At 37.8% G+C, this 27650-nt stretch overlaps 1 protein-coding gene across 2 annotated transcripts in view; it reads left to right on the forward strand.

Annotated features, from left to right (window-relative positions):
* The window catches only part of nub (nubbin), a 46977-nt gene extending 25344 nt beyond the window's left edge, over positions 1-21633 (forward strand). Inside the window, exons 3-6 of one of the 2 annotated variants that reach the window (XM_020952256.2) lie at positions 5417-6004; positions 16238-16282; positions 18855-20651; positions 20857-21633. In XM_020952256.2, the coding sequence (XP_020807915.2) occupies positions 5417-6004; positions 16238-16282; positions 18855-20557 (2336 nt within the window). In that variant the 3' untranslated portion in view covers positions 20558-20651; positions 20857-21633. Of the gene's footprint in view, positions 1-5416; positions 6005-10806; positions 11627-16237; positions 16283-18854; positions 20652-20856 lie in introns of those variants that run through there. The other variant, XM_020952257.2, reaches the window with a different exon arrangement.
* The last annotated feature ends 6017 nt before the right edge of the window (positions 21634-27650 follow it).

A 27650-nucleotide genomic window follows, 5' to 3' on the forward strand; every position in this document is an offset into this window, starting at 1 on the left:
CAGCAACACATAAATCTACTACGTAAAATTAAACTAATGTTTATTTTAAGTACTCCTCCAATTTCATACACAAAACTGAAATCCTAGATACCAGCTAATGCCCATTAACCAACAGTTTTGTTAATTAAATCTACGAATTATTATTGGCAGAGTTTTGAATTAAAAATTCCATAAGTCCGCCTTATTCAACTCCCCTTTTGGCAAAACCCCATAATTATTCACTTAACACATATCTTGGCCTGGCATCTAAATTTATAAGTTTTTGCTCTGAAAAATCAGAATTGCTCATGTTGCAGGGCTCATTAATTTAGCTTGTTAACATTTTTAGCTAACAAATTTTCATCTGCTATATAACATCGCATCGGTATCCATCGCAGACATATCGCCAGACGAAACCCATTGGCAATGTGCAAAAGTCGAAAACATCTGTTAAAGGCATTTGCATGGCTTTCACTTTTGTGTGTCTGCCAGTGGAAATGAACAGGGAAAATAAGTGGAAATTTGTCGCAAATTACTTTCACTCTCATGTATCGTGTTACAGGGAAGTTGTCAATGCGACGACAGCTTGTATTTGAATAGAAAACCCAGTGAAATCCTTTCGCAGGACATGCGAGACTCCCCCAACTGAAGGGGGAAAATGTGAAAATGTTTGCATGTCAAATTTAATTTCTATACAAACAGAGACGATGGAGAGGAGGGAGAGCAGCTGCGACCCGCAGTGGCCACAAGCCTTTGGCACAAAAGTGAAAGGATGCAGGATATTCGATAGACGGCAGGCCGCCGCCTTTAATGATGATAAATGCGATGCCATTGGAAGCTGCAAGTTCCGCCACATTTAGCGACAACGACGACACACACTCACTCACGAGACTCGATTTTAAAGCGGGGTCCCTTTAGGGTTAAAAGGATCCGAGGATTGGGTTACACAACGGCGACACAATAACAAACAAGGCGCGCATGCGCAGCACGCTCGACAGCGGCGCATCCTTTTTTCCAGCACGCGTTGCTTTCGATTTTATTTTTTGTATTTTTTATTTTTCACTGCGTGATCAGCACAATGATATCTCTCCTGTCTGTCCTTGCTGGCACCCATCCATTTTGTAATTTTCCAAACTATTTTTTATTGGCCCTCGGGAGTTTCGAAACTATTTGTTTCTATTATTTTGCTTATCATTCATATTATAAGGCCCGCAAGTTGCATGCAAAATGGGGTTGAATATTCACGTACATCTATAGTTTTTGATTTTCTGTTTCTTTTATTTTTTGGGTGGGCCATGCCCACATTTTACAATCGCCCCTTTTCCACCCCTTTTTGAGCCACGAGCAGCTGCCATTAAAAAATTTTCTCGATGGTTTTGCGCGCTCAAAAATTGATAAAAAAGTAAATGTACCAAAAATTTTGGGCAAGTAATTGCCCGAAAAAGGAACTCAGGGTGAGGAAAATCCGCTTAAGTGACATTTAACCTCTTGAAATTACATTTTTCTCACAATTTTTGTAACGTATTTTTGGCAGAAAAATATAAACGGATTTTATTGCCACCAGCATTAAATCGAGTGTTTTCTTGGAAAAATACTGATTTTAAATTGCAAAAGAATGGAAAAAGTAAAGGGAAAACCATTAAAACTGTGCGAAAATGTTACGGGGTTTTAGCGTGGGAAAGGGTGGAGAATTCGGGAAATTTTTATGGAAAAAGGAAACCATTTTTTAAACTCTAATTTTAGTCAAGGGCTTGGAACGCTGTGAAGGAACCATTTCCGACCATATAAATCATATATATTCTTGATCAGCATAAACTGCCGAATTAATCTAGCCATCTCAGCCAGACATTTTTTTTAATTTTTTCACAATTTTATGTAGGTTAAAATTATCAAACAAATTTGACAAACATTTTAATTTTTTTTTTTTGAATTTTTATTAAGTATGCAGATTTATTAAACTAATAAAAAAAAAAAACATAAAAAAGCTTTCCGAATTTTTGAATTTTTGAATTATATATATTTTATATATATATTTCCGATTGCAAATCAGGTTGAATAAACTTCAGCTTCAATAGCTACAAATATTTTAATATAATTTTCTTTTAATAAAAGAATACTAATTTCATTTTTATTATATACTCTTTCCTTTACTCTAATAACCATAACCCTAGCAATTATTTTTCAATCACTTCATAAATCCACATCAAGCTAAAATAAATAATTTATTTCACAAATTCAAGCATAAGAAGAACCAAGGTATATAATTTCCACAGACAGTAATTGAAATTTCCGACTGTAATTGCAGGCTTGCCAAACACATTTTCACTTCATTTGAAAAATTTAAATGCAATAGAAATAAAAATTAAATATAAATATATATATTTACTATGAATTTACGCAATTTAAGACCATTTTTTGTTGCTGTTTGCTTTTATAATGCGCGACTTGGGGCCAAATAACTGCAATTACAAAACGCGAAAAAAAATCACCACTGCGCGGCGTCTCGAGCGGATGCACATGCAAAGTGCGAGTGCAGGAGCGGGACAGCGACAGGTGCCTGGCACGAAATTTATGCAAACAAGCAGCGAAGTGTAGAAAGGCGTGTAAAAAGCGGGGGCGCTGGAAACGAGGACGATGCGCAGCGAGGGGCGAACACCGAACGCACAGCTAACAGCGCTAATTGTGCTCAGTGTATGCAAAAGGAAATGCGAGTTGCGTGCCAACATCGCATTAAACAGAGCGAGAGAGAAGTAAGTCAAGAGGGGGAGCTGCGCATGCGCACCGTTATTTAAATGAGAGATAAACGTTTGGTAAATATTTCTGCCAGTGTACGGACATGATTTGGGCGGATTCGCAAAGGGGAAAGCGAAACGAAAAGATCATTTGACAAAATGGAGAGAGATTATAGCTAAAATGCAATTAAAATTAATTCAGGGGGTGAATAATTAAAATTAAATATATACATTAATTTTTTAAGTAATTTAAGTTGATAAAACTAAGTTTAAATTATACTTTTTCAATACATGCAATAAATAAATGCAGTTTAAGTACATACCTGATTATAATAAAACAATGATAAGTAATGCATATTCATCAATCATCCAATACTCCTTAAAATAAAAAATATATAATTGAATAAATAAGAAGAAAAATATACCAAACAATGCTTAATAATAAACTATAACTATTATAACAGCCATTTATATTAATGAGTTCTGTCTATATATTAAATATATTTTATTTAAGAAAATGTAATATGCGGACTACTCGTCCCAAAATAAATATAAAGAAATCATAAATTATAGATTTTTTAGAAAACAGACCCATACACAATTTTCTAAAACGTACTTCCCGTAATTTTTGTAACTTTAAAACCTCAATATTTTATTTCAATCTAGTTCTATATATAGACATCCCGCTGTGCCGTTTCAAACATACCATTAATATTGTAATACTTTTGAGATACTGCATAAAAAGTCGCAAAAGCAAAGGCAATAAATTCATGTTTCGCCAAAAAAGAAGTAAACACAAAAGAGCAAAAGTCGCAACAATAATCAGTTGGTTCATTGTGCCACAGCTTCGTTTTGTTTCGCATATTTTTTCTGGTGCGTAGCCAAGTGATCACAATGGACCACAGTTTGGCAGTGATCAGTGTTCATCATTCCCCGAGATTCCCTCAGATTCCTTGAGATTCTCCCTCTTTTGTCCATGCAACCGGGTTCCTCATCATTTTCTTTGGCCAGTGTGTGTGTGTTACAGTTACACACACTTTGTGTGCCGAAATACGCAGCGGGTGCAGCAGTGCATTTTCCAGTTTTTATTTATTTTTTTTCACGGGGAGACAAAAGCCAAATTGCACTTGGTTGAGGTGAGAGTTGAGTTGCATTGTCCTTTGCGCAATGTGCAGTTCCCACGATTGCCTGCTCCTGTATTGCGGCGCACAGGATCTACTTCAGCAACACCTCCTTTGATTCCGCTTACACCTGGATCACAGGCAGAGTAAAAGAGTGAGATGGAAGGACATCGATCTCGGGCAGGTCCGATCCTTTGATAGCTCGTACTTAATTAAAAGAACCGAGCTGACACATATTTATGACTGTGGGAGGATCCTTTTTATTTCGGTGCTGCCGCTTCCTCGTAATTGTGCAATCGAAATGCGCTGTCAAACGGTAAAAAATCTAATATTTTCAGCGTCTTTGTTGGCTTCTGGTTAATGCTGCAATTCGTTTGTAGTTGCTGATATCCTTCTTCATTTTATTTATCCCTGCTTGCGGCTTGCCTTCAGAAGTTTTACCTTCTTTATATACTTTTGTTTTGAGATATTCAGGTTGCGCAACAGGCTGGGATTTGTTTACTCAGGCGAGAAATTGAAATCCTTAAATACCACAGCCTCTAAATACTTTGCGATAAGAACTGGATGACAAAAAATGTCCTGGAAATGTTGTTAGATTGCAAAAGGATAAGAATGATATGCTTTTAAACGGAATCTTTGCTTTCTCTCTTGTTTAAGAAGATTGGAAATTAGTTAGGCATTTTCTTGTGGTCATTTTAAAGGATTTGGAGGTAATCTAGCATTTAAATGTACTGAAACTTTATAAATGTAGTCCTTAAACTCTTCTAAATTCCTCAAATCTCTTTCCTCCCCTTAATTTCTTCACCCCTCTCGAAACTTTCACACTTCAAATTCATCCATGTGACTCATTTTTAGTGGCATTCCTTAGCTCAGAGAAATTACCCAGCAACAGGAGCTGAAATAAGGACAGAATGGTGATGTCCTGCCGTTATTTCAAGCATCAGTTACCCGGCGACATTTCAACGCCTTGCCGTGAAAATATTTTTCATTTTTTCCCCGTTCTCTGTTCTTTACTTTTTTCTGGGCCCTCATGCCGTGCAAAGGCACTTCAGCCAATGAAATGTGCCCGGTTGGTTGCTTTTTTAAGAGTCCCCCCCCCACGACTGCCTGGTTTTCCCCCCATTCCAGGAAAATATGACGGTATCAGCATATTTCCAGGAGTGTGCGTATTGGGTCGTCATCCCCTAGGGGCAAATATTAAAATGAAGGCATGACTCTTTGCCAGCCCGTTTTTTATGTAAATCAACCCCTTTTTTATGGCCCACCAGAGAGAGTGAAGCTTATTCAAATGGCACAGGGGGTTGGGAGGAGTTGCATAAAAAAAGGGTTGCTGTGATTCCATAACGAAAGGCTTATGTAAATAGCCGGCAGTCAACCCTTTGAGAGATAGCGATTTGTGTTTTGTGATTGGTTCTTGGATTGGAGATTTGAATATATAACAAGGCCTACAAAATGGTGTAAGAATCATAGAACGTTAGTTGCAGAAATTTTCCTTTAATTTTCTAACAAAGTTTACTTTTAACACAATTTACTTTCCAAGTCAATAACATAAACGTCATCAATTATCCTTGTTCTATCTTGCAGTTGGTGACTTTAAATTCGAACCAAATCCACCGACTGTGGATGAAGGCATCCTAACGAGCCCCGGGGAGAACAAAGTCGGAACTTTGACTGCTGTTGACACAAATATGCGCGATGTCAGCGCAAATCACAGCATCTCCCTGGCATCCTTCGCATCCTTTGCCTCCGCTTCTGGTTCCTCCTCCTCCACCAAGTCATCCTCCTGTACGCCGCTATCCTGCCATTCCCCCATCCAGCAGGATGCTGGGACAGGAGACAAGAAGCTAACGCTCGAATTGAAGTTGCAATCGTGTGATGAATATGTCGAGCAGCCAAAGGATAAAGGAGCCGAACAACGGCTGCATCCAGCTCAGATTGCCAGCAACAATGCTTCGTCGCCTCTGCAGCTGAAGCAGGAGAGGCCAGAGGATGGGGCGGAGGAGCTGGAGGAGGCAAGGAACCAGGATCTGGACCTGCAGCAGGATGATGATGAGCGAGAGGAAAAGGACCTCGGACTGACCGGAGCAGCAGTTGCGCTCTATGGGCACTTGAACAACGCCGGCAAGGATGTGCGAGATTTAGAGCAGTGTCTGAAATTGCAGGACCCAAGTGGTGAGTACAACAAAAATAAATAAAGGACACACCATGGAAATTAAAGTTAAAGAGAACATTTCAAGAAAGTAAGGGGGGAATACATATGGAAAGATTAAATAATTAATTCTTAAAGGAATATTAAATGTAAAGAGCTGCTGAACCTTTAAGAATAAATCTGTATTATATTTATAATTTCTACTCATTTATAAATGAAATATTATAGAAGACAGTGTCCAAGCCGCCTCAAAGATCGTTAATCCATTTTCCTATCAAAGGATCCCAAGTCCCGCATTTAAAATATTTATCTTTGAATATTCCTCAGGCCCTTCTTCCATCCTTACCAATTACCCTAAACACACACTTCATTAGGCAACTGTCCTCGGCTGCAATCACAGCTCCTGGCATGTAAAAAGATTTCAATTTTTTCCTTAAAACTCGTGGGAAACATCCGCTAAAGAAGTCTCAAAAAAACTACTTCTCTGTACCTATACCTTTATTTTTTCAGGAAAATGCGAAAAATAAATCAAAAACCGTTAAGAACCACAATCGGAGATCTAGGTATGCCCAAAAATACTAAGGAAAAGAAAGAACGCAATTAAGGAAACTCGCTATAAAACTCCCAAAAAAATATATATCAAACCCAGAGAAAGTTCCCTAACAACAACCCCTAGGAAAAACAAATTTTCATGCTAAAAATTGCATAAAAAAGCGGAAAAAAACTGCAGTTGGGGGTAGGTATACGCCTCATATTCAGCATATGCATATCTCAGGACGCTCACTACCTGAGTGTGTCCTGCCGTTGTGTGTCCTTACATTTTGGGGTGTCAAATGCCAGCAAAATACCGTAGCGTAGAGCGTTTTTTCTTTCCCAATTCCATTGTTTAGCCTCGCATGTTTTTTAAGGAATATTTCCTTATCGAGGTAGCCAGACAACGCAATTGATTTCTGTTCTTTTCTACCCAAAAAAACAACCCAAGGATTTCTGTAAGGACATAAATAAGAATCAGGGAATGTCATTGAATGTCATCCTCAACATCGATGATGATGATTCCGGTGCTTCATCATGTTACCCAAAACAAAGGCAAAGTCTGAATTGAAGTTGCCATCGGAGATATGTAAAAAACCAGAGGGGAAAGACGATGCCAAAGGATCATGAATAATTCTGGGCCCAAGGACAAGCTGCAGCAGGAGCAGCTTTCCGGAACTACCCTTGGTCCATCTCCAATTTATTCGAGTCGAAATTTTCCTATAATTTCAAGCGAATTTGTGAGCGGATTTTAAGAGATGCTAAGCTGTTGATAAGAATGAGGGACAAAATTAATTAAGGCCAAACACAGCAAGAGAGGGTGGGTTCTTAATGCTGTATTTTTCAGATTTTGAAAGGGTGTGAAGGGGAGGATGACTTTTCCAAAATTGTGAAGAAAATATTGTACAAATTTCGGAAATTATTTACTTAGATATATAAAACGAATCATTTTAATTCAGTAAACAATAATCTGTAAATTAAAGTTATATCAAACAAGAAAGGAAACTAACTTTGGGAAGTAAATTATATGATAATATCGGAATTTTATCAACACTAAGCTTCAATATTTATTAATAGTTTCATATGACAATTTTTTCAAAAAATCGAATTTAAAAATATCAGAACTAAGCCAAAAATGAATCAAATTCAATTCGGAAAGCATTCCCATGTTAGTTTTTATTAGGTTAATAAATCTGCAAACTTTATTTAAAAATTTAAAAAATTAATTTTTGTTTCAAAATTTTAACGATTTTAATCCCTTAAAAATTTGAAATAAAATTTTGAAAATTTATTTTTCTTTAAAATATGTCTAAAATGACTCGGCTGTTTTTGCTGATCAAGAATATATATGATTTATAGGGTCGGAAATGACTCCTTCACTTCTTTTCAAGCTTCTGACTAAAATTATAATACCCTTTAAGTGAATAAATATATCTTTTATATAATATTATTCACCCAAACTAATCTCATTAAATGTTCTAGTCCATGAAGAGTATAAACTTTCTTTTACCCCAAATTCAGTTTCCTTTTCTCATTAATCAATGCACTAAAATCTGTAAAATCAGAAAACCCACAAGAACAAACCCCAAAAAAGGCAGAGAGATCTCAGTTAAAGGAACAAACACATGCCAACATGTTTGTAGGACCCAAAAACTTTACGACTTCATTAGACATTTCACTTTTCATTATTTTCTCAAACAATTTACCAAGTACTCTCCAAATTCCCTTTCCTTTCCTATTTTTCTCTCTTTTTTTTAATATTTTCCGGCTGCCCCAATAAAAATGTTGTTTGCCAGGTTTCAACTCTTCTGCACTCGCTTGGCCTTTATTTTATGATCTTTTGCCTACATTGACTTAAGTAATTCTCGGCAACGAATTTTCTTTTACGACATTCTCAGCAAGGACGAAGTGCGAAAGAGGTAGGGAAAAGTTTGGGCCGGAAAAAAGAGAGCCGACAAATAGTTTTGGATATATTTTTTATGGACACGCACAGTAGGCCTCAAAAAGACGCTGTGTGTTCGCGTTCACGCAAATAAAAAAGTCAAACGGTCAGCAAAGTCAATATGGGTTGGGAGAAGATAAATCGAATGGGTTATACCCTTTAAAATGGTAAAAGTTTGGGGAGCTGGGAATTGTTTTGTTGGTTAGCCATTTTAAGGGTCTTCTGGAAGTCTAAATATCATAGAGAGAATTGCAAAAAAAAGTCTGAAAATATTTTTGTATCAACTTGTATATTTTTTAAGACATATTTAATCATATTATATTTCACGTAATAATTTTTATTTTAAATAAAAATTGTTTGAATTTGGTTCTTTTATTTTAATTACTATTGTACAACTTCCCTTGATTCCTTCATTGCCTTCATGCCTTACATACCCTCTAAATTTGCAGAGCATCCTGGAGTCCCTTTTTTTAACAGCTCCTTGCGAACGTGAGAGAGAGCGGATGACCAGTAGTCGAAGTGGTCCAATACCTTTTGGGCTAATTAACATGTGTGTAGACCCAGGATGATGGCCAACTTGACTGACTCGCGGCATCCTGAGATACAAAAACGTATCGAATGTTCCTTATTTTTTTTTTTTTTATTATTTACGTGGAAATCGAGCCAGTTTACAGGGCCAAAAGGCATCGTAAAAAAAGATGGCAAGGAGCGCGAAATCCTTCAGATTGCCGTAACTGAAGGGAACCTGAACCCTAGGTGGCTATCATTGATGGAAAGCGTTAAACGCTTGTCAGGACGCAGTTCCTCTTGTTTTTTCTTCTCCTGTTCTTACCTGTTTGTAATTTTTGACTTTTTACGACTTTGTAACAATTTTTTATGATTTTCGTTCATAACAAAGAGATGTGCATATAAAAAATATATATATATGCGTACATTGTGCATTGGTCAGGTAGTTGGGCTAGTTTTTTATATAGTTTCTTATGGAAGAAGTGATTCTGTTGCCCTCACCTTGAAAATTTGACTTTTTCATTATAATTCGTTTGTCTTGGCAGTTCTTGGGAATATAAAAATAGACATTTGTTTTTAATATGCATAAAAAAGGAGATTCAGAGAAGTAGAGCTGAGAGGGATAGGGGATGAAAATAGATTGGAGAAGGGAAATAGGTTGGAAAAATAAATAATAAATCCATGTTTAAATTAATTTTTTTTATAGTATTTAAAAAAGTATATTTAAAATATAAGAAAAAATACTGAAAGTGGTGTTTATTATTATTCAAAAGGTAACAACTTTTTACTATTATTTTTTTTTTAAAGATTCTTAACATTACTTTTTTTTTATTTATTAAACAATTCTTCAATCTTTGTCATCATAAATGTCGCTTCTTTTGCCATAAATAAACACAAAATAAATCAAAAACAAATCATAAAAGAAAGAAATAAAATAAGAAGAAAAGAAAATCTGCCAAAGACGAAAAGAAACAAAACCAAAAGAAGGCGCAATGAAAACACTGCCAAGTGGGTGGCAAAAACAAAAAAGGCAAGACTCCCGCCCCCCAGTCTCAAGGCAGGAGCAGGTGGGAGGGATGAGGGGCTCCGCACATGTGTGCATACATGAATGGCAAATAAAATGCGAAAAGGAGCGACAGAGGGGGAAAGAGAGAGAGAATATAAGAGGGCAGCCAGAACAAAGAGCAAAATCAGAAGACGACAATGCTGCAGAAACAGGAGAAGGGAGGGGGTGGTGGTGCTGCTGCTCAAGGGGGGCTCCCTATTCTGCTACAGTCGACGTCGACGCAGCTTTAAAATAAATTTTACATAGCTCACACACACACACACCAGCACACCGGCACACACCCAGAGGTGCCCATTTTTGACTCGCCAATCATAAAATAATATGCATACACACACATCCCCAAGCGTATAAAAAACACATTGCCATTTGAAATCGAAATTTAAATTTTAAGCCACACCCCAAACAAGCGCACGCATCCCACACACACACACAAACACACACACACTCGCACGGGCACAACAATGGAGCCCACGAACGAAACGAGCGAACCACAGGCGAGTGCCCCCCAACCGCTCACTCTCACACACACATACACTCACGCTGTGGCTCTACAATTTTAAAGCGCATAAAATGTGTGCGTGTGTGTTGGGGTCTACAATCACTCAAATTGAGAGAGCCTCACACTCCACTCCAATTGGTATGCGCTCAAGTGTATGTGTGTGTGTGTGCGTGTGCGTGTGGAACCCATTTCTAACAAGCCTTCAAATACGAACACGAGAGCGAGAGAGAGCCGAGCAACGCTCGCTGCCTCTGCTTCCACATTCCACTCCAACTGCAGTCGCCGCGCAGAAGTGGAACCAGTTGAACTTGTGGAGCCCAAGCAAACGAACGGTTAAGTCGCGTTTTTTATCACGTATACGCAGGCGGTTTTTTAGTTGGATGTTTTCCCCTGAACCAAAGACGAAAAAAAAGGAAAAAAACGTCTATAAAACGAAGAAAAAAACCACCCCTAAGACTCTTTTAGGGTGGCAAACGCATAGTACAACTCAAAAAACCAACTCAAAAGCCGGCTCAGAGGGTGTGAGGGGAAGTGACTGCGGGAGAGAGAGAGCGTGTAAAAGCGAGACAGCAAAAAGAGCGGGCCCAGAGCGAAAGAGAGAGCAATCATCACCATATCATTCAGCGGACAGAAATTCAGGCCTACAGCCGATTATCCGTTAGTTCCGATTCCGTTCCCAAAAAGAGAGCTATCCTGACCGCTGCGGCCGCTTCTCTGTTGTCAGTTTCACACGAGACACGAACGCGTCCACAACAAAAGCGGCGCTTTCCAAATATATTTAATACCAATCAAACATTAGAATTTAACTAAAACTAAACCTAAAGAGATATATTAGTTAAGAACCCAGCAAAAAAAAAGAAACCTCCAAGAACCCAAGAACTTAAAAGTGCTAAAGTGATTACAAGTAGTGCTCAAGTATCCATAACATATCGCACACATAAAACACTATTACTATTGAGTTGTGAAAATGGTTATGTCGGAGCTACGTTGGCACACCGCTAGTCCCGAGGATAATAACAACTCCTTGAAGCGCGATCTGCTCAAATCAACGCCCACAAGCGCCCGCGAGGCGGCCGCCGTTCACATTATGCAGAATCGATGTAAGTTTTAATTTGTGATTTTAAAAAACTTAAAGGTTTTAGAGATGGTTCTTAAACTTGAGATATTTTGAAGAGATTTATTACCAAAACAAAATAAATATTTATGAGAATATTTCTTAGTGGTAAATTAGGTTTACTTAGGTTGCTAATGGATTTGTTTAATGTTAAAACTATTTTATATTCGAAAAGGTTTGGATACTTGAGCTTTGTATGTTTATCTTTGCATCAACACAACTTCTTCTCCGTTTACATTAAACATTATATTAACTAATTAAGATAACATTATTCTGATATAACAAACCTTTAACTAAAATGTTCTTATGACACCAATTAAATTTGGAAATTATATTTTATGTAAATCGAAAGAAAATCACATAAATAATTATCTATATTCTTGATATATGAAAAGTTGTTTTGATATTTAAAGGAAAAGCTCCATAACTATAACAAATAATTATTATTAGGATTAGGTTAACCAAAAAATGAATATTAAAACATTAACATAATAGTTGGTTATCTATTTTAAAGAGTTAATATTATACTATATATTTTCTCCAATCAAAATGATATAAGACAAATACTTGAAACAACATTTAAATGTCTTCTTTAATATATTTTTCCAGAAACAAATTCTGCACATTTATTTTAAGCCAAAATCAGTAACAATACATTTCTAAGTCCTTAAATTGTTCAATGTAAACTATGTACACATATGATTTCCGATATACAATAAGACTTCAACTTGCCTTTCTAATAAGAAAATTCCAAGTGCAGAGCTCATAAAATTTCCCTCTGAGAAAAGAACCCGGCTAATAAGCACTCAATTTCGAATTTCCCCAAAAGACTGCCTTTCACTATTACTAAGCCAGACCTCGTGAAAATGACCATGACTGAGAGTCAGGTGCTTGGCGCCTCCAAGCCGAAAAAACTAAACACCTCGATACCAAGAACAAAGAAAATGCAATCTGCTTATTGAAAATACCCCGGCACAGGTGTCTCCGTCATAAATATTAACTCCCGTCGACCCACTTAAAGTCCCGTCTCAAGACCCACCAACCAAACGGTGCCAGGCAACATTTAGTTCTCTTACATACAAAACTAACAAATGCCGGGGACCATAAAAATATTTATTAAAGACGCATATTTCTTGCACAACCTGGCCAATACCTGAATATGACCATGTAAATGGGTGCGAGGAGCACTGAGACTGGTGGCGATGGGCACTCAATGGAACCGCTTGGCCATTGTAAACAAATACATTTAATTTGTTGCCTTATCAATTATCGTTTGCTAGGGGCAATAAAAAAGCGCATTTCGATGACAAATATTGTAAAAAAAATTGTCCCATTTGGAATACGGAATATGCGTAATAATTCCAATGAGCCACAGCTCTCAAGTGTTTCTTACCACAAGTGGTATGTACTTTGGAGCGGGTTCTGATGATTGATTATGTAAAATAACAAAAATAAAGAATAGACTCTGACGAATCTGGAGTGAGTAATTAAGGTAGATAAGCAGGTGACAAGGAAACATTTAAATTAGATATAAGATACAAATAAGATGATAAAAACGGTGACATAGAGACAAAAAGTTCTTCGTACTTCTGTACTCTTCATTTTCCTTCTAGTACTCGAGCACGTGACGCAAGTAATTCCCCTAATCTAAGAAACTAATAGAACGATAGCTAATATATGTCTCATGATATTCATATAAGAGTTTGCCTTGTACACTGCGATTTGCTTATCGCTTATCGCTTGCTTATCACCTGAAACCAAAATCGAAGTAACATTTTGCACACCTGCACAATATTTATTAAGATTCCAAGAAGTCCACCTCCACTTTGCAGAGTAAACAAGTTTCGTCATATTTTTGGTGATTTTAATAAATTAAACCGAAGGCCCGAAATGAAACGAAAACTTGTTCGGTTTGGCAATCAGTTTTAAATTAATATATATTTGAGCGATTAGAGCCGGGGGCCAATTGACGACAACATTGTTCAACTTGAATAATAACATTATTTTTAGTCATTGTCCATATGAGCTCATACTGAGTTCCCCCCTTAGAAAATTATTACCTCGCCCCTTATCGGCGCTATAAAAGGTGATCAGGAAAGAGGGCGTGTGTCCCAATACTTTTTTATGGCTAATTCTTGGAAAGCCAATGAAGAATCGATTAAGATTTACAATTGGCAAAGCGGAAACTGATAGAAAATGCAGTCGTACATTGTTTTGTAATGCAATTCGAGGTGATTAACCAAAAGTCAATAGTACTTCAATAAGGGGGTTTAAAAATCAGTTAAAACGTACAATTCAGTTCAATGTATTGGCCATTTGTTTGCAAAGGTCTTCATTTGCTAGTTGCATATTTAATTAGCATTTATTTTAAATGCCATAACTAAGGTAATCAAGGAAATTTATTTACATTTGTTACACTTATTTTTGAGTAGACTTTACAAGTGAGTTAAGGAGTTAATAAACACTTTTAAAGTAGGGAAAGGAATTAAATAAATAGAATCCTAGTAAGTACCTAGTAAGTACTGTTTTGAAGTATAATTTACAAAGTAAATAATTGAAAAATCTGTTCAGATAGAAGATTATAATTTTAATATAAATGTATTACATTAAAGTGGTATTTAGGGACTTGCATTTCTTAATCTAAATATTAAAGACTCATCCTGCACTCTCTCATATATCCTGAGCCTCTCCTTAATTACTAACTCTCTCTCTCTTGAATTCCCCTAATCAAGCTTTCATTTCGCCGCACTTGAAGCTTTCTCTGCTCTTTCTCTCTCTTTTTTTTTGTGATTTTGCTAGTTTTGTTTTGCTACGAATATACAGGCAGAGACAAAGGCCAAAGAGCACGCACTCGGCTTGCCTTTGAGTCTCCATCATTTTCCTTTATTTTCCTTGATTTTATTTTATTTATTTATGTTTTTTTTTCGGCTACTTTCGGAGAGGGGGACTCTCCTTGGCTCTCCTCTCCTCTGTGGCAGTGGCAGAAATCGAGGGGGTCAAGAGTTCAAGACACGCAGCTTCCGCCGCCGACAACGACGACGACTCAATCGATAGTCAGTCTCGGTCTGCGCACGTGATGACCGCCGTCTATAGGATATAGCTTGTACATATATATATATATACAGAAATATATATATTTTGTGTGGTGTTGTATTAGCCACCCCCGGCCAGGCAACAGTCGAGGTCATTGACTAATTGTGTGCGCCACACAACCAAATGTATATCTGGCCAAATTCCACATTCTCCATACTTTGTGAGACCCTCATAAACCGACACCCCCGCTGGGCGATTCTCTAAAATTTTATTTATTTCCCAGACGCATATAAATTGGGGGTGGCCACTGGCCTGTGGTTTTTGCAAATTTTCTCGGCCAAAAACTGTAAAATTCGGGAAAAATGAACCCCCAAATGCTGCTCACTTTTGGTCGTGTTCCGGACACGCGCGAGGGTGTTGAATTTTCCAAAAACAACTCTCCTTTCTCCTTTCTCGTTATATAATTTATGTGGCATTTAAACGCCGAGTTTTTGTAAAATTTTCATTTACCTAACACTGAGCTATGGATTCCAAACTGTATCCGCACATATGCCGCAACCACTTGAGTTGGTAACAGCAGTTGTTGTTGCTTAATTAGCGGCCAAAAGGCGTGGCAGAAGTGTGCCAGAAGTGAGGGAAGATTGCGACGAATAGAGGCAGAGAAACTCATGCCACACATATCAAAACTGATTCATAGGGGATAAGGATCTTAGGTAGCGATAGGGTAGAGGAATCAGGATTAGATAAAAGCAATGTGTAGAAGATTAAACAAAAGTATCTCAGGGATTGAACGAGATACACGCAATGTGTAGTAGATTGAATATAAGTATCTCAAGGGTTCAAACATTTTAGAAATGTATTTTACTTTTTATTCCCAAAGGAAAAGCATTTATAGATAGTGAATAAAGCTTGGTAGTTCATTAGTAAGGTTGCTATTATTCAATAAGTTAATACTTGAAAATAAACAGTTTCTTAAGATTACAAGCCTAAGAAATCCAAAATAATTACGTAGCAGTATTATTAAATATACAAATTTATATTTTTCAAGACTAAGATTCCTTGAAATAAATATTTTACCATTAAGAATACAATTTCCAATGCATTTTAAAGAATTATTTCAAGTCCAGTCGCATCGTAAATTAGCCAGAACTAAAGAAAACGAAAATTCTATTTCTTCAAAACATAAAAATGCAGCAAATGTTGTCTGCAGCTCCCAAACTCTTTCAAAAATTCAAATTGGTAGCGGACCAGGTGTTCCTTGAACTCCTGCATACGTACTATATCCCTCGACGATGTCCATAAAAATATCCTTTTATAGGCAACGGTGTCGATGTCTGAGTCTGACGACTGACCATTTGGTCAGTTTTTGGCTTAAAATGTATATCAATATCGATTTCGTGTTGTATCCGTAAACCTGAGCTCCTTGGAAAAATGCTTGGGTTTTTGTTCCTTTTTCCACCCGGTTTTATGCTCGCGACGTGTGTTTATTTTATATGTTTAACTTTAAGTGGTCTCAATTTATACTGGTCTAAAAATGTTCTTCTATTTTCTATTTTCCTTACAGATATCAGTCGCCTGTCGCGTTCGCCGTCGCCACTGCAATCGAATGGTAAGTGTTTTGAATTTTCTTTTTCCATTTTCCATCAGCATCAGCTGTTGTCCGAAAACGATTTACGAGATTTGTCCACTTCATATGGTATATGTATATACATATTTCTAGTTTGAAACATCTGCCTGTTTTGGGGGGCAGCGGATTTCATCTCGGTTTCACTAAATCACATCGCATGTTTTTGGTTCAACAAAAAGACAATAAACCGAAGGGAGTATCGACTTCAACCCTTGCCACGCGCTGTCCCCTGAGCTAGGGAATATATGTTTATTCACTACAAAATATATATATATCTGGTTTAGGGTTAGGGTTGATGTGTGTATTTTCCTATATGGAGACGACTCCTGGCTCACCCCTCTTGCCTATGGAGGCCTGTCACAACTTTTGTCAACCGAGATTTAGGGGCAGGCGAAATAGAGATGTCTTTAAGTTGATTTTGATGTCTTATTAAATGGGTGTTTTCGGCTTAACGGCTTCTTAAGTAGTTTCTAAGGTGACAATTGGCTGTGTTTCCCTCCCTAATTGTTGCCTGGAAAAGGGTAAGAAAGTTCTTTTGGTTGCATTATAAATATTTGATGGATTCATAAACCAATGTTCGATTATTATTCATAACTCGTTTCATACAAGGAGGCTGCGTTCAATTTACAATTCACACTTTTCACAATTTCATGGACTTCGTTAGTCACGGTCCGAACAAAAAAAAACCAAAACTTCAACCTTTTCTGGCTCCCTTTTTTTATTATTATTATTATTATTTTCTTTTTTTTTTGTGCCACATTATTGACAGCATTTCGCTTGATTTGAATTCGAATATCTGTGAGGGAGGCTGTGGTTGTGTGTGGGACACAGTGGCTGTGATTTCTTTCACGAACATGAACATATATATATATATATTTACATATATTTTATGCAAAAATTATTCCGTTATGCCCGGACCCGGTATGTGGGAGCGCTTTTTGGGGTAGCTCGATGTGCAGTCAAACTGACCATTTGGCTTCTTTTTTTATTGGTTGTGCTAAATGGAACAGGGGCGGCGATAAAAGGGGGGTTTCTTTTAAAGGTTTCTTTATTTTTATAAATTTTTTAAAGACTTCAAGTTTTAATAAAGGATTTATTACCATAGAATCCTATATCTCCTTACATAAGCCAGAGAAACTCCCTTGGCAATTATTTATAATAAATTCTCTTCACAAAAAATATCTCTCAACTAAGATTTTTTCAAACTAGATACAAAACCAATATATATTTTTATATTAACTTCAATTTTATAATATAAACCCCTCTAGAAACTTCAATTTACCTCGGAAAAATCCCTTTTCTATCATCTAAAGACCCCACCACTGGGTCCATTCACACAACACATACAAATCGAATTTGCACATCATCTGAATACCAAATGGACGCACGTAGCCCGTCCGAGAAGGAGCGAAAAAATCGCTCCTGTCCCGGGTTCGGGTCGCATATGTAAAAAGGATGACCATGTGGTCGGTCCATCCTCCAGCCATCCAACCGATGGGTCTTCGTCCACTTGGGCGAATAAGTCATCAAATTCACGTAGCTGCCGTAGCATCAGGAGGCGAGCACAAGTCATAAAGTAGCCAAGGCAAACATATGCAAAAATTGCCTGCATTGGACAGGATGTGGAAATTGGTTGGGGTTGGGTCTGAGAATGGGATCTAGAGGAGATTGGGATTCAGACCACTTCAAAGGGTTCAACTCCATTTGATTGCCATTTATGAGGGAGGAAGTTTGCTGCTTTCCTCTAGCTTAAGCTTAGAAAATGAACTTGTGCCTTGAGTATTTAAATATTATTGCAAATCAATTGGCCAGGAGTCGAGGCTACCCTTTCTCTCTATGCTGTATAAATAAAATGCATACAAATAGCAAATTTATACAAATCTCTTTGGCCAAGGCATTTGAAATGCTAAAATGCCACTTAAAAGCAGCTAAAAGCGTCAGCCAAAATGAAAAGAAAACATGAGAATTCCATTTGATGTCAAGGTGGAACTATGTAAACTATGGGGTGAAAAGTGCCTGCCACTGACGACTGGGTTTTTCTCTTTCTTTTTCGCATAATATAAACCCACTGCGATGGGTGGTCGTGGTCACGTGAAAGGCTTTCTTTCACTCAAAACCTGAAACCCAACGGACTATGAAATTGAACAAAAATTATACAAAACGCGCTCGTGTGGCCTATGCTAAATTTATGCAAAAGGACACTCGCATTGGTCCCCAAAGAGTGACTCATTTTTGCATAGTTTGAACGGATGGAAAAATATACATTTTCCATGGGTTTTGGGTCAGTTGGTTACGCCTCCTTTCTAGGTTTGATTGGGAAAAAGACTTGTGAAAGGAGGAAATATTTAGAGAAGGTTTTGATTAATGGCTGAATGAATTTGTGACAAATGAAACATTTTATTTTTGTATCAAAACACTTTTTAAATACAATATGTCAAGAGATTTTAAGGAGGTAACTCCCGGAACCTTTCCTGATGAATTTCTTAAATAAAATTGTATTTTCCTTTAAATTTTCCTAACCCTTACGTTCCCGATTTTCTTTATTTCCTTGCAGCTTCCGATTGTGATGACAATAACTCAAGTGTGGGCACTTCAAGCGATCGCTGCCGTTCCCCCCTGAGTCCTGCCTTGTCCCTGACCCACCAGCAGGCCAAGCGCCAGCTGCTGATGCAACCACATCCGGCCCACCACCATCATCATCATACAGCGCACCACCTGAACCACCTGAACCACCATCAGTACAAGCAGGAGGATGACTATGAGGATGCCAATGGTGGTGCTTTGAACTTGACCAGCGACAATAGCCGTCACAGCACACAGTCGCCAGCGAATTCGGTGAAATCGGTTAATGCCTCCTCACCGGTGCCAGCGGTTATATCAGTGCCCTCACCAGTGGCGCCCATGATCTCGCCAGTTCTGCCACCGTCCACGATTGGGGGAGGAGGAGCAGCAACAGGATTGGGAGGTGGTGCCACTCCCCCAACTTCAATGGCAGCTGCCGCAGCAGCAGCCGCTGCCGCCGTGGCCACTTCGATGGCTTCTGGTGGTGGTATTTCCCCACTTTTAGCCCTACCGGGCATGTCCTCGCCACAGGCTCAACTAGCGGCCGCTGGTCTTGGTCTAAACAATCCCCTGCTGACGGGTTCCCTATCGCCACAGGACTTTGCCCAGTTCCAGCAATTGCTGCAGCAGCGCCAACTGGCTCTGACCCAGCAGTTTAATAGCTACATGGAGCTCTTGAGGAGTGGATCACTGGGTTTGTCCCAGGATGATCCCGCACTAACCGCTCAGGTGGCCGCCGCCCAGTTCCTAATGCAAAGTCAGCTCCAGGCCTTGAGTCAAGCCTCCCAGCAGTTGCAGGCTCTGCAGAAGCAGCAACAGCGTCAGCAGGAGGAGCCACTGCAGCTGAATCAACACCACAAGATGGGGCAGCAACAGCAGCAGCTCCAGCAACCCCGCAGCTCCACTCCACACTCCGCATTGCGTAGTCCCATTGCAATCCGTAGTCCCGCCAGTTCACCCCACCAGATGGGACACCATCATCCCCTCCAGATCACACCGCCCAGTTCGGCAGCCAGCCTCAAATTGAGTGGCATGCTGACACCCAGTACTCCCACCAGTGGCACCCAAATGCAAAATACACCCAGCACCCCGCAGCCCAAGACAGTGGCCAGTGCAGCGGCTGCCCGAGCGGCGGGTGAACCCTCGCCGGAAGAGACCACCGATCTGGAGGAACTGGAACAGTTTGCCAAGACCTTCAAGCAGCGTAGAATCAAGCTGGGATTCACCCAGGGTGATGTTGGATTGGCCATGGGTAAACTCTATGGCAATGATTTCTCGCAGACCACCATTTCACGCTTTGAGGCCCTCAATCTGAGCTTCAAGAATATGTGCAAACTGAAGCCGCTGCTTCAGAAGTGGCTAGACGATGCCGATCGCACCATCCAAGCCACCGGAGGTGTCTTCGATCCCGCTGCCCTCCAGGCCACCGTGAGTACGCCCGAGATTATTGGTCGCCGGCGCAAGAAGCGTACCTCCATTGAGACCACCATACGTGGTGCCCTTGAGAAGGCTTTTATGGCCAATCAGAAACCCACCTCCGAGGAGATCAGCCAACTGGCGGATCGTCTGGGTATGGAGAAGGAGGTGGTGCGTGTGTGGTTCTGTAATCGCCGTCAGAAGGAGAAGCGCATTAATCCCTCCCTGGACAGTCCAACGGGAGCCGATGACGAGGAGTCGTCCTACATGATGCACTAAGAGTGAAGTGGAGGTCACCACATTTTAGGGACAAAGACAGTGCAATGTGCAGAGGAGGAATCAGAGAGAGAATGCTAAGCAACACTATGTGCAGGTAATTATTATTTTTCATTTATTACGAAACCTTTTTTCCACGCTTTTAAAAACTTAATAAACTAAGCCTTTGATTTATATTATTGATTTCACCTGAATTATTTCCTATTCCCTTTAATTTATTTTACTAAAATCTTAATAAATATGCTTCTTAATATATTGAAACTCTTACTAATTAATTTCTTTCTTTGCTTATTTCCTTGTAGGTTCAAAGACGCAAACACATCAAATACTAGCTTAATTCTGTCCTTAAATTAGGTATCAAATCCTAAAAAAAGACAATTCACACAGAAGAAAATTGGGGTTTGCTTATGTTAACTATTAATGGTATTTATTGTAACGTATAATTGTAATATAAACTTTAACCAAAATATAGCTAATCAAGTCAACATTTATCAAGTGTTCACTTGATCACCTGTATTTTGTAATCCTTTAAGGAAATGGTGCTTGTATAGCCTTTGATAGGCTTATAAATTCCATTTCCTTATGGATCCGTACTACATAGCGTATGTGTATTATTAATATTTAAGTACAGTCTCTGCACAATTTTCAAAGTCAAACCTAATGAATTCCTAGCGAATAATTTAACACAAAAAAAACTAAAAAACAAAAAGAAGTAGTTTAGTATCTAAGCATATTTATTTTTCGCGTGAATACTGTGATAATCAATTTGAATGATTTTAATTTTAATTAAAGAAAAAACAAGAAAAGAAAGCAAAAATAAGAACCTAGTTGTATGTTTGTATGTTATGGGCAAGTAAACTAACAAAACAAGTAAACAAGAAAACATTAATTTAAACTTAATTCAGCGTATTTATGTGTAAAAAAACAAATTGAATTTATGAAAAATGAAACCCAAAAACCATTTATATAATTGTAAAATGTGAAAAACCCACTAGAATTTTTAAATGTATAACTACAAAGAGAGGGCCAGAGGAGCCAGCAAAAAAACACAATGAAATAAAAATAATTATCATACAAAATAATTGCGAATTTTTTCTTACTTTGTGGATGTATCTCAAAGATATCAATCACGAGAGGCAGAAGGAATTTTCTGTATTTCTGCGGCTCATTTAAAAGGGAATAAAACCAAGAATCGCAAGTGTCTGAGTTAAAGTAAAATTTTAATAAATAACAACATGCAAAACTGAAATTAATTCATGGAATTCAAGTGAGCGCGGAAGCGCGTGCAGAGCTAATAAGAACCAGACACCCGCAGAACGACACAACTGGACCGATTCGATCTCATGACCAAGATATCAACATGCAGATGAGGCCAACGATCATGAAACCGCACTTCCAGGGGGCCGAACCTGGGTCACTTCTAGAGCATATATACTATCAATGGGAAGCCGCCCCAACAAAATGAATTCACTGCGATTTCGAGGGACGGTCGGGGCAAAGTCATTTGCTGTCATTGTCGCTCCAGCTTTGAGCAATTAAAAATTTGTTCACTAGCGCTGTGAGTTGCTACAGTGAAAAGTCGCTAAAAAGGTATATAGAACAAGGTAAGAACTTTGTATTTAATTATAGAGAAATAACAATAAATTCAAGCATTTGAAAAAATGATGGGAATTCTATAGTATTCAGTCGATAAGGTATATATATTACTTTTAGCAGTTATTGCCTTTTTGGTATTCGTAAACCTTAAAGAAAACCTAAAATATGTAAAAATATCTATATTTTAATATGCTAATTCTGTGGGTAAATCAAAGTTTTTTAATTATAATAACTAAGGCAAAAGTGACTTAATTTTAATTTAGATAGCTGTTTTGTGCTAGTTTTTAGAGCGTTAAAAAATCTACATACCAAGTTTTAAAATTTTAAAAGTTTAAATTTTTCCCAATTTTTCACCATGTAAACAATGTTTTATTTTTTTTTTGAAAAAAAAATTTCGAAAATTTTTTTCAACCGGACATATCTAGCTATGTCGACTCAGCTGATGATGCTGCTCAGGAATGTATATGATTTATAGGATCGGAAATAACTCCTTCACAGTTTTACAAGCTTCTCACTTAAATTATAATACAATTTTTTAAGTCAATATATTAAATTACATTTTTTCCAGAAATTAAATATTAAAAATATCATAACTCAGCCAAAAACGCATTAATTGCTGTCGGAAATTACTCCTTCACAAATTACAAGCTCCTGACTAACATTATAGTAAGATTTAAGACAGGATTAAGACAGTTTGAATTTGAAGATTTTGTATATATAATTTAGTATACAATGCAATGCAATATACTTTAAAATCAATTTGAAATATATTTTTATTTAAACAACTTTGTAATTATATTCATCTTATACAAATCCAAAGGCAAAACAATTAATAGCCAGAGATTACTACGATCAAATCAACTAATACAATTTATGGTAGAATTACGCATAATAACAAATTCCCATCAAAATTTCCACAAAATTTATTTTAAACAAAATAGGATATATAATTGTAAATCATTTATTTGTAAGTAAATTCGTTCTAAAAAAGCTACATTGAAAAACCACAAGCTTTCTTTATATGGCCCACAAAATTGGAATGATGGAAAATGAATTTCTTCCAAAATTCTTCATAGAGGAGTGCTCACTGTATTCATTAGCAGGGCAGAGGCTCGACACATACGCAAATGATGTTGAAAGCAGATGCAGATGCCCTCCCATCGACCTCCCTGGTACTAGAAACCGTGCCTCCTCCATTCCGCAGACACTTGTTTGCATGGAAAGCGCATAATCATCGCGTGTCATGTGGAAATTTATACTATTTATGGTCTGTTTGTTTGTAGTCAGATGGAATCAAATGGAATGGGAATATATATGGAAGCTCTGGGGGCTTTGGTGTTGTTGGTTGGGCATGAGATGTTAGCCCTCTGGGCAATACTTAAACCGAGCGAAGCCTGGGCTTTTGTCTTCTTTGCTTTTAATTTTAATAAATTCATGGAAAATTGCCAGTAATTACGAGACAAGCGGCGACGATTTCACAGGAATTCTGCAACTCCACCCCCCAAGCAACAGGGAAATCTTTATGCTCATTCACATTTTCATTTCCTTCCTCCTGCCACGTGAAAAGTGTAAAATTTGCATATGAGAAAATTGGAGCTCGTAAACCCCATTAGAGTGTACAGCAAACATTGTTGGAGATGGATTGCGATAAATCTTTTTGGCCCCTACGGGCAAGTGCGAACCACGAGCTTGAGTCTGAGATCGAGACCCCCAATTGGCATTTCCCAGGCGACTTTCTAAGCTTGGAATATTCGCGGAATATTCATTATCCCAGAGGGAGAGAAAGAGAGCGGCCAAAGTTCTACGTGCTTCGAAATCAACTGAATTTATACAAATTAAAGCACATTTAATTACTGAAGATGGTGCCAGGGAATTATAGCTTTAAGGTGACGGGTCGTCTAGGAGGCACTCCTTCTTCTTTTCTACTCTTCTCTTTTATATTTTCCATTTAAATCACCGATATGATGAGCTTAACACCTGAAAGAAAATCTCCTTGTCATGCAGTGGCATCAAAGACATCAAAAAAACAAACCTGAATGAGGCATAAATTTCAACCGACTCTTCGCCAACTTTCTAGTAAAAAGTAAAGAGAAAAAATTTGCAATGCATTGCATTTTAGTTGGAATTGCTTAATTTATCAGTTCAGCACACAGTTGGCATTTCCCGCCCCGGAAAATCGAGTAAGGGAGGGGAAAAGCGGGAGGCCGGCGAAGCACGGAGCTTATGAATATGCATCGAGGAACTTGCCTCTCTGCCACATACTTTTAGTTAGACATTTTATTTCATTGCTGCATATATAGATTTATACTGTTGTTAACTATTTTTTTTACTTTACTTACAAAGGAGGCCTTCAGTCCAGTATTTGTTACTGGGAATTATCAGGGGGGAAGAGGTGATGGGGAATGCCACTAAACGAGTTAACAATTACCTAGTATTATGATTCACTTGAAGTTTCGATTTATTCAGAAAGTCACTTGTCCAATGGGGAAAATCAGATTACAGAACAAGTGTTGCCATTATACCTATTTAATATAAGAATTTAAGCATTAAAAGGCCTCAGCAAATAACTGAAATATACATAATACATTCTTTGTCACTGAATATGTTCTTCTCTGGTCACTTTTAGGCTGATATCCTTATTTCTACCCTTGCAAATACCTTTTAAAATTAAAATATTCCCACTAAGACTTTAATTAAAACGATTCGTTATAACAAATTAATAGCCATAAGCATTAAATGTAAATTATGCAAACTCAATTACTATTTTCAATGCACTCTGAAAACTGACTTAATGAAAATCCTTTCCGTTCGGCTTCAATAACCTCACTAAGTGTGAGTCATAACTTCCATCTCACCCCTATCCAATCAATAACTAACCCATTATTTACCAATACTGACCTTAAAATCATACAAAGAACTTGGAATTATTGCATTTGCGTGTACTTAATGAATGCAAGCGCAGACCACAAAAGCACCAAGAAATACCAATCGAATGCCAAAACTCTACGGTGCAGGTGTTCTTTACCAATTGTGTAGTGTGGAAAGAACAACAAATTATGCAACTTTAATTTGCCTTCGACAAACAACATATATATATGAAAAATGTGAAACAAAGAAGCTTAATTAGCATTTGGAAAATGCAAAAAAAGGGACGGCGGGCCAATTTGTAAATTATATGAAAAGGTCGAGCATGCAAGTTAACCGCCACTTCCCGTTCCTTGATGTGGTCATTAATTAAGAATTAGTTTTGTAAATACTTGGCGCAATTTGGTCTTAGCCTTCTTTAGCTTCTGGTGCTTGCTTTTTGAAATTAAATTGTTTTATAACGAAGTGTCTGTGGCTTGCGAAGCGCAAAAGTGGCGCCGAGTCCCAGCCCTCGTCCGAGGGGGTAAATATTTAAGCCAACTTCCCGGCACTTTGCATGTGATCATGCAATTGCAACAGAGGGGGCGGTGGCATAGGCGTCCAAGATTATATTATTTCTGAATTTAATTTACGGTCCTCGGGGCTCATTAAAGCTCTATATCTCTCTTCTCTCTCGTGGCCATAGAATGTCTCTGATGCTCGGCTTGTGATTGCCCAGGGAAATGGGGAGCTTCGGGATAAGAGATCTTGGAGGGAGTCCGAGATCCGTCTGCCTCCATTTCGACTCTCTTGGCTGGGTATGTTAATGTCGGTCTGTGGCAACAACACCTACTTCATTACAGGTTGCACAAATATAATGCAACATGATTTCATGGCTCTTTGAGGAGTTCTTTTGAACAGGAACAGTGTGGCGAAGAAAGGGAAAATTGGGCACAAAATTAAATTAAAGATATATCATTAAAAATTTAAGTAGTCTCTAAGTTTCTTGGTTCAATTGGTGGAATTTTCTCCCAATTTTAGGATTATAATATGTCAAAAAACCCAGAAATTATATCTGATATTTGTTAATCATCTAAAAATCAGCATTTGAGGAGTTTAAAAATGATTTATCTCTTTATTATATTAATGTTAAACTACTCTCAGCATCATTATAAAAACCCAATGACTTAGTCCCACTGTCCTTTAACAAATCAAGTCCAGTGCATTATGCCAAGAACTATCAAAATCTTATTAAATAACAATGTAAAAGCCAATCCCCTGAGGCTCATTCCGGAACGCGTTAATAGAAAACATCATCATTGCGAACAAATATACATTTTATGATTGCGATAATCTACAGAGACACACAAAGAAATGCACGTTTTGGCCATGGTCAGTGGCTTGCAATGAAAGAATTATAATACATATAACTAATTAGTAAATATCATTTGCTACCGCCTCACATTAGAAATAGACACCGACCATGCAAAGACATAAAATCGGGCTAAAATCAGCAAATTGCAATCTTACAATGAGGGAAAGAGAAGCTCACACGCAATCCCAACGTAACGTAATATTCTTTTTGTTTTATATTTCTCATTAAATGCACATTAAACCCAATGTTAATTGTATTTCCTTGTAACGTCAGTTCTTCCATGCAAATTGCCTTTGGTGGGTGTTTTTTTCTTTGCCTGTCAACCGAGTGCGATTAAGGGATTCTCACACAGAGAAAACCCCCTTGATTGGGGTTGGGTTTTTCTTTATATTTTTTTGGTTCGTTCTCATCTCGTGTCGGCCGACATGAAGCCAATTAAGACTGCAAACTGCACTTGCAGCTTGCGAGTGTCATAAAATTTAATTTATTTAAATTAAGGCAATGGCAAAAATTTGCGTTTTTAATTGTCAAGTGCGACCGAAGCGTTCAAAGTAAGTGTGTATGAGAGCTGAGGAAGTAAAGCCTTCATTTGATGATTTGTTGTCTGTATAATATACCATTTCATTGATGAATTCATAGCTCAATAAATGATAGTATTTAAATTAAACACGTAATTGAGAGTTAATTTTTAAAAAATCATATGTCATTAGTTAGCTTCTTCCCGACTTCTGTGGTCTACTTATCACAGTGTTTTATTGCCTAACAATTTTTTTATAGAACCCATTGACAAGTCCTTTGTATTGCCAGGACCACAATGAAACCATCAGAAGCCATATCCTTTCTCCAACCTTCTCTCTTACTTTTAGCCCTTGAAAATTGCAGGCGTTGGGTTCGAGTAGCTACCAAAATCCAGTGATTTTGTTTAAACCAAACAATACTTGAAAATGAACAAAAGGAGCGTTGTAAATTCGCTGACTGAATGCAATAAAAATTAAATAAAGTCATCAGGACTATTTACAATTTTTCGAAATCGTTTCATTCAAGGCGAAACAAAAAGCCATTGTTAAATGGAGAGATGGAACGGCAGTCGCCGAGTTCCGAGGCTGTTGAGTAATTTAGTTCAACTGCAGATGAACTCTGACCTGCCCTTCAATGTGTGAGTTTGTGTGTGTTTCACCCACAAAACGCTTCCAGGTGCAAAAATCCCAATGGCAGCTTGTATCTCTGTATTTCACTCGTGTCATGTGATTTATGGTGCGTTTTGTCTCGCATTCTACGGAA

Source organism: Drosophila serrata, unplaced genomic scaffold (genome assembly GCF_035046125.1).
Source record: "Drosophila serrata isolate PLE 108 unplaced genomic scaffold, ASM3504612v1 contig_275, whole genome shotgun sequence".
In the NCBI taxonomy this organism is placed as follows: Eukaryota; Metazoa; Arthropoda; class Insecta; order Diptera; family Drosophilidae; genus Drosophila; species Drosophila serrata.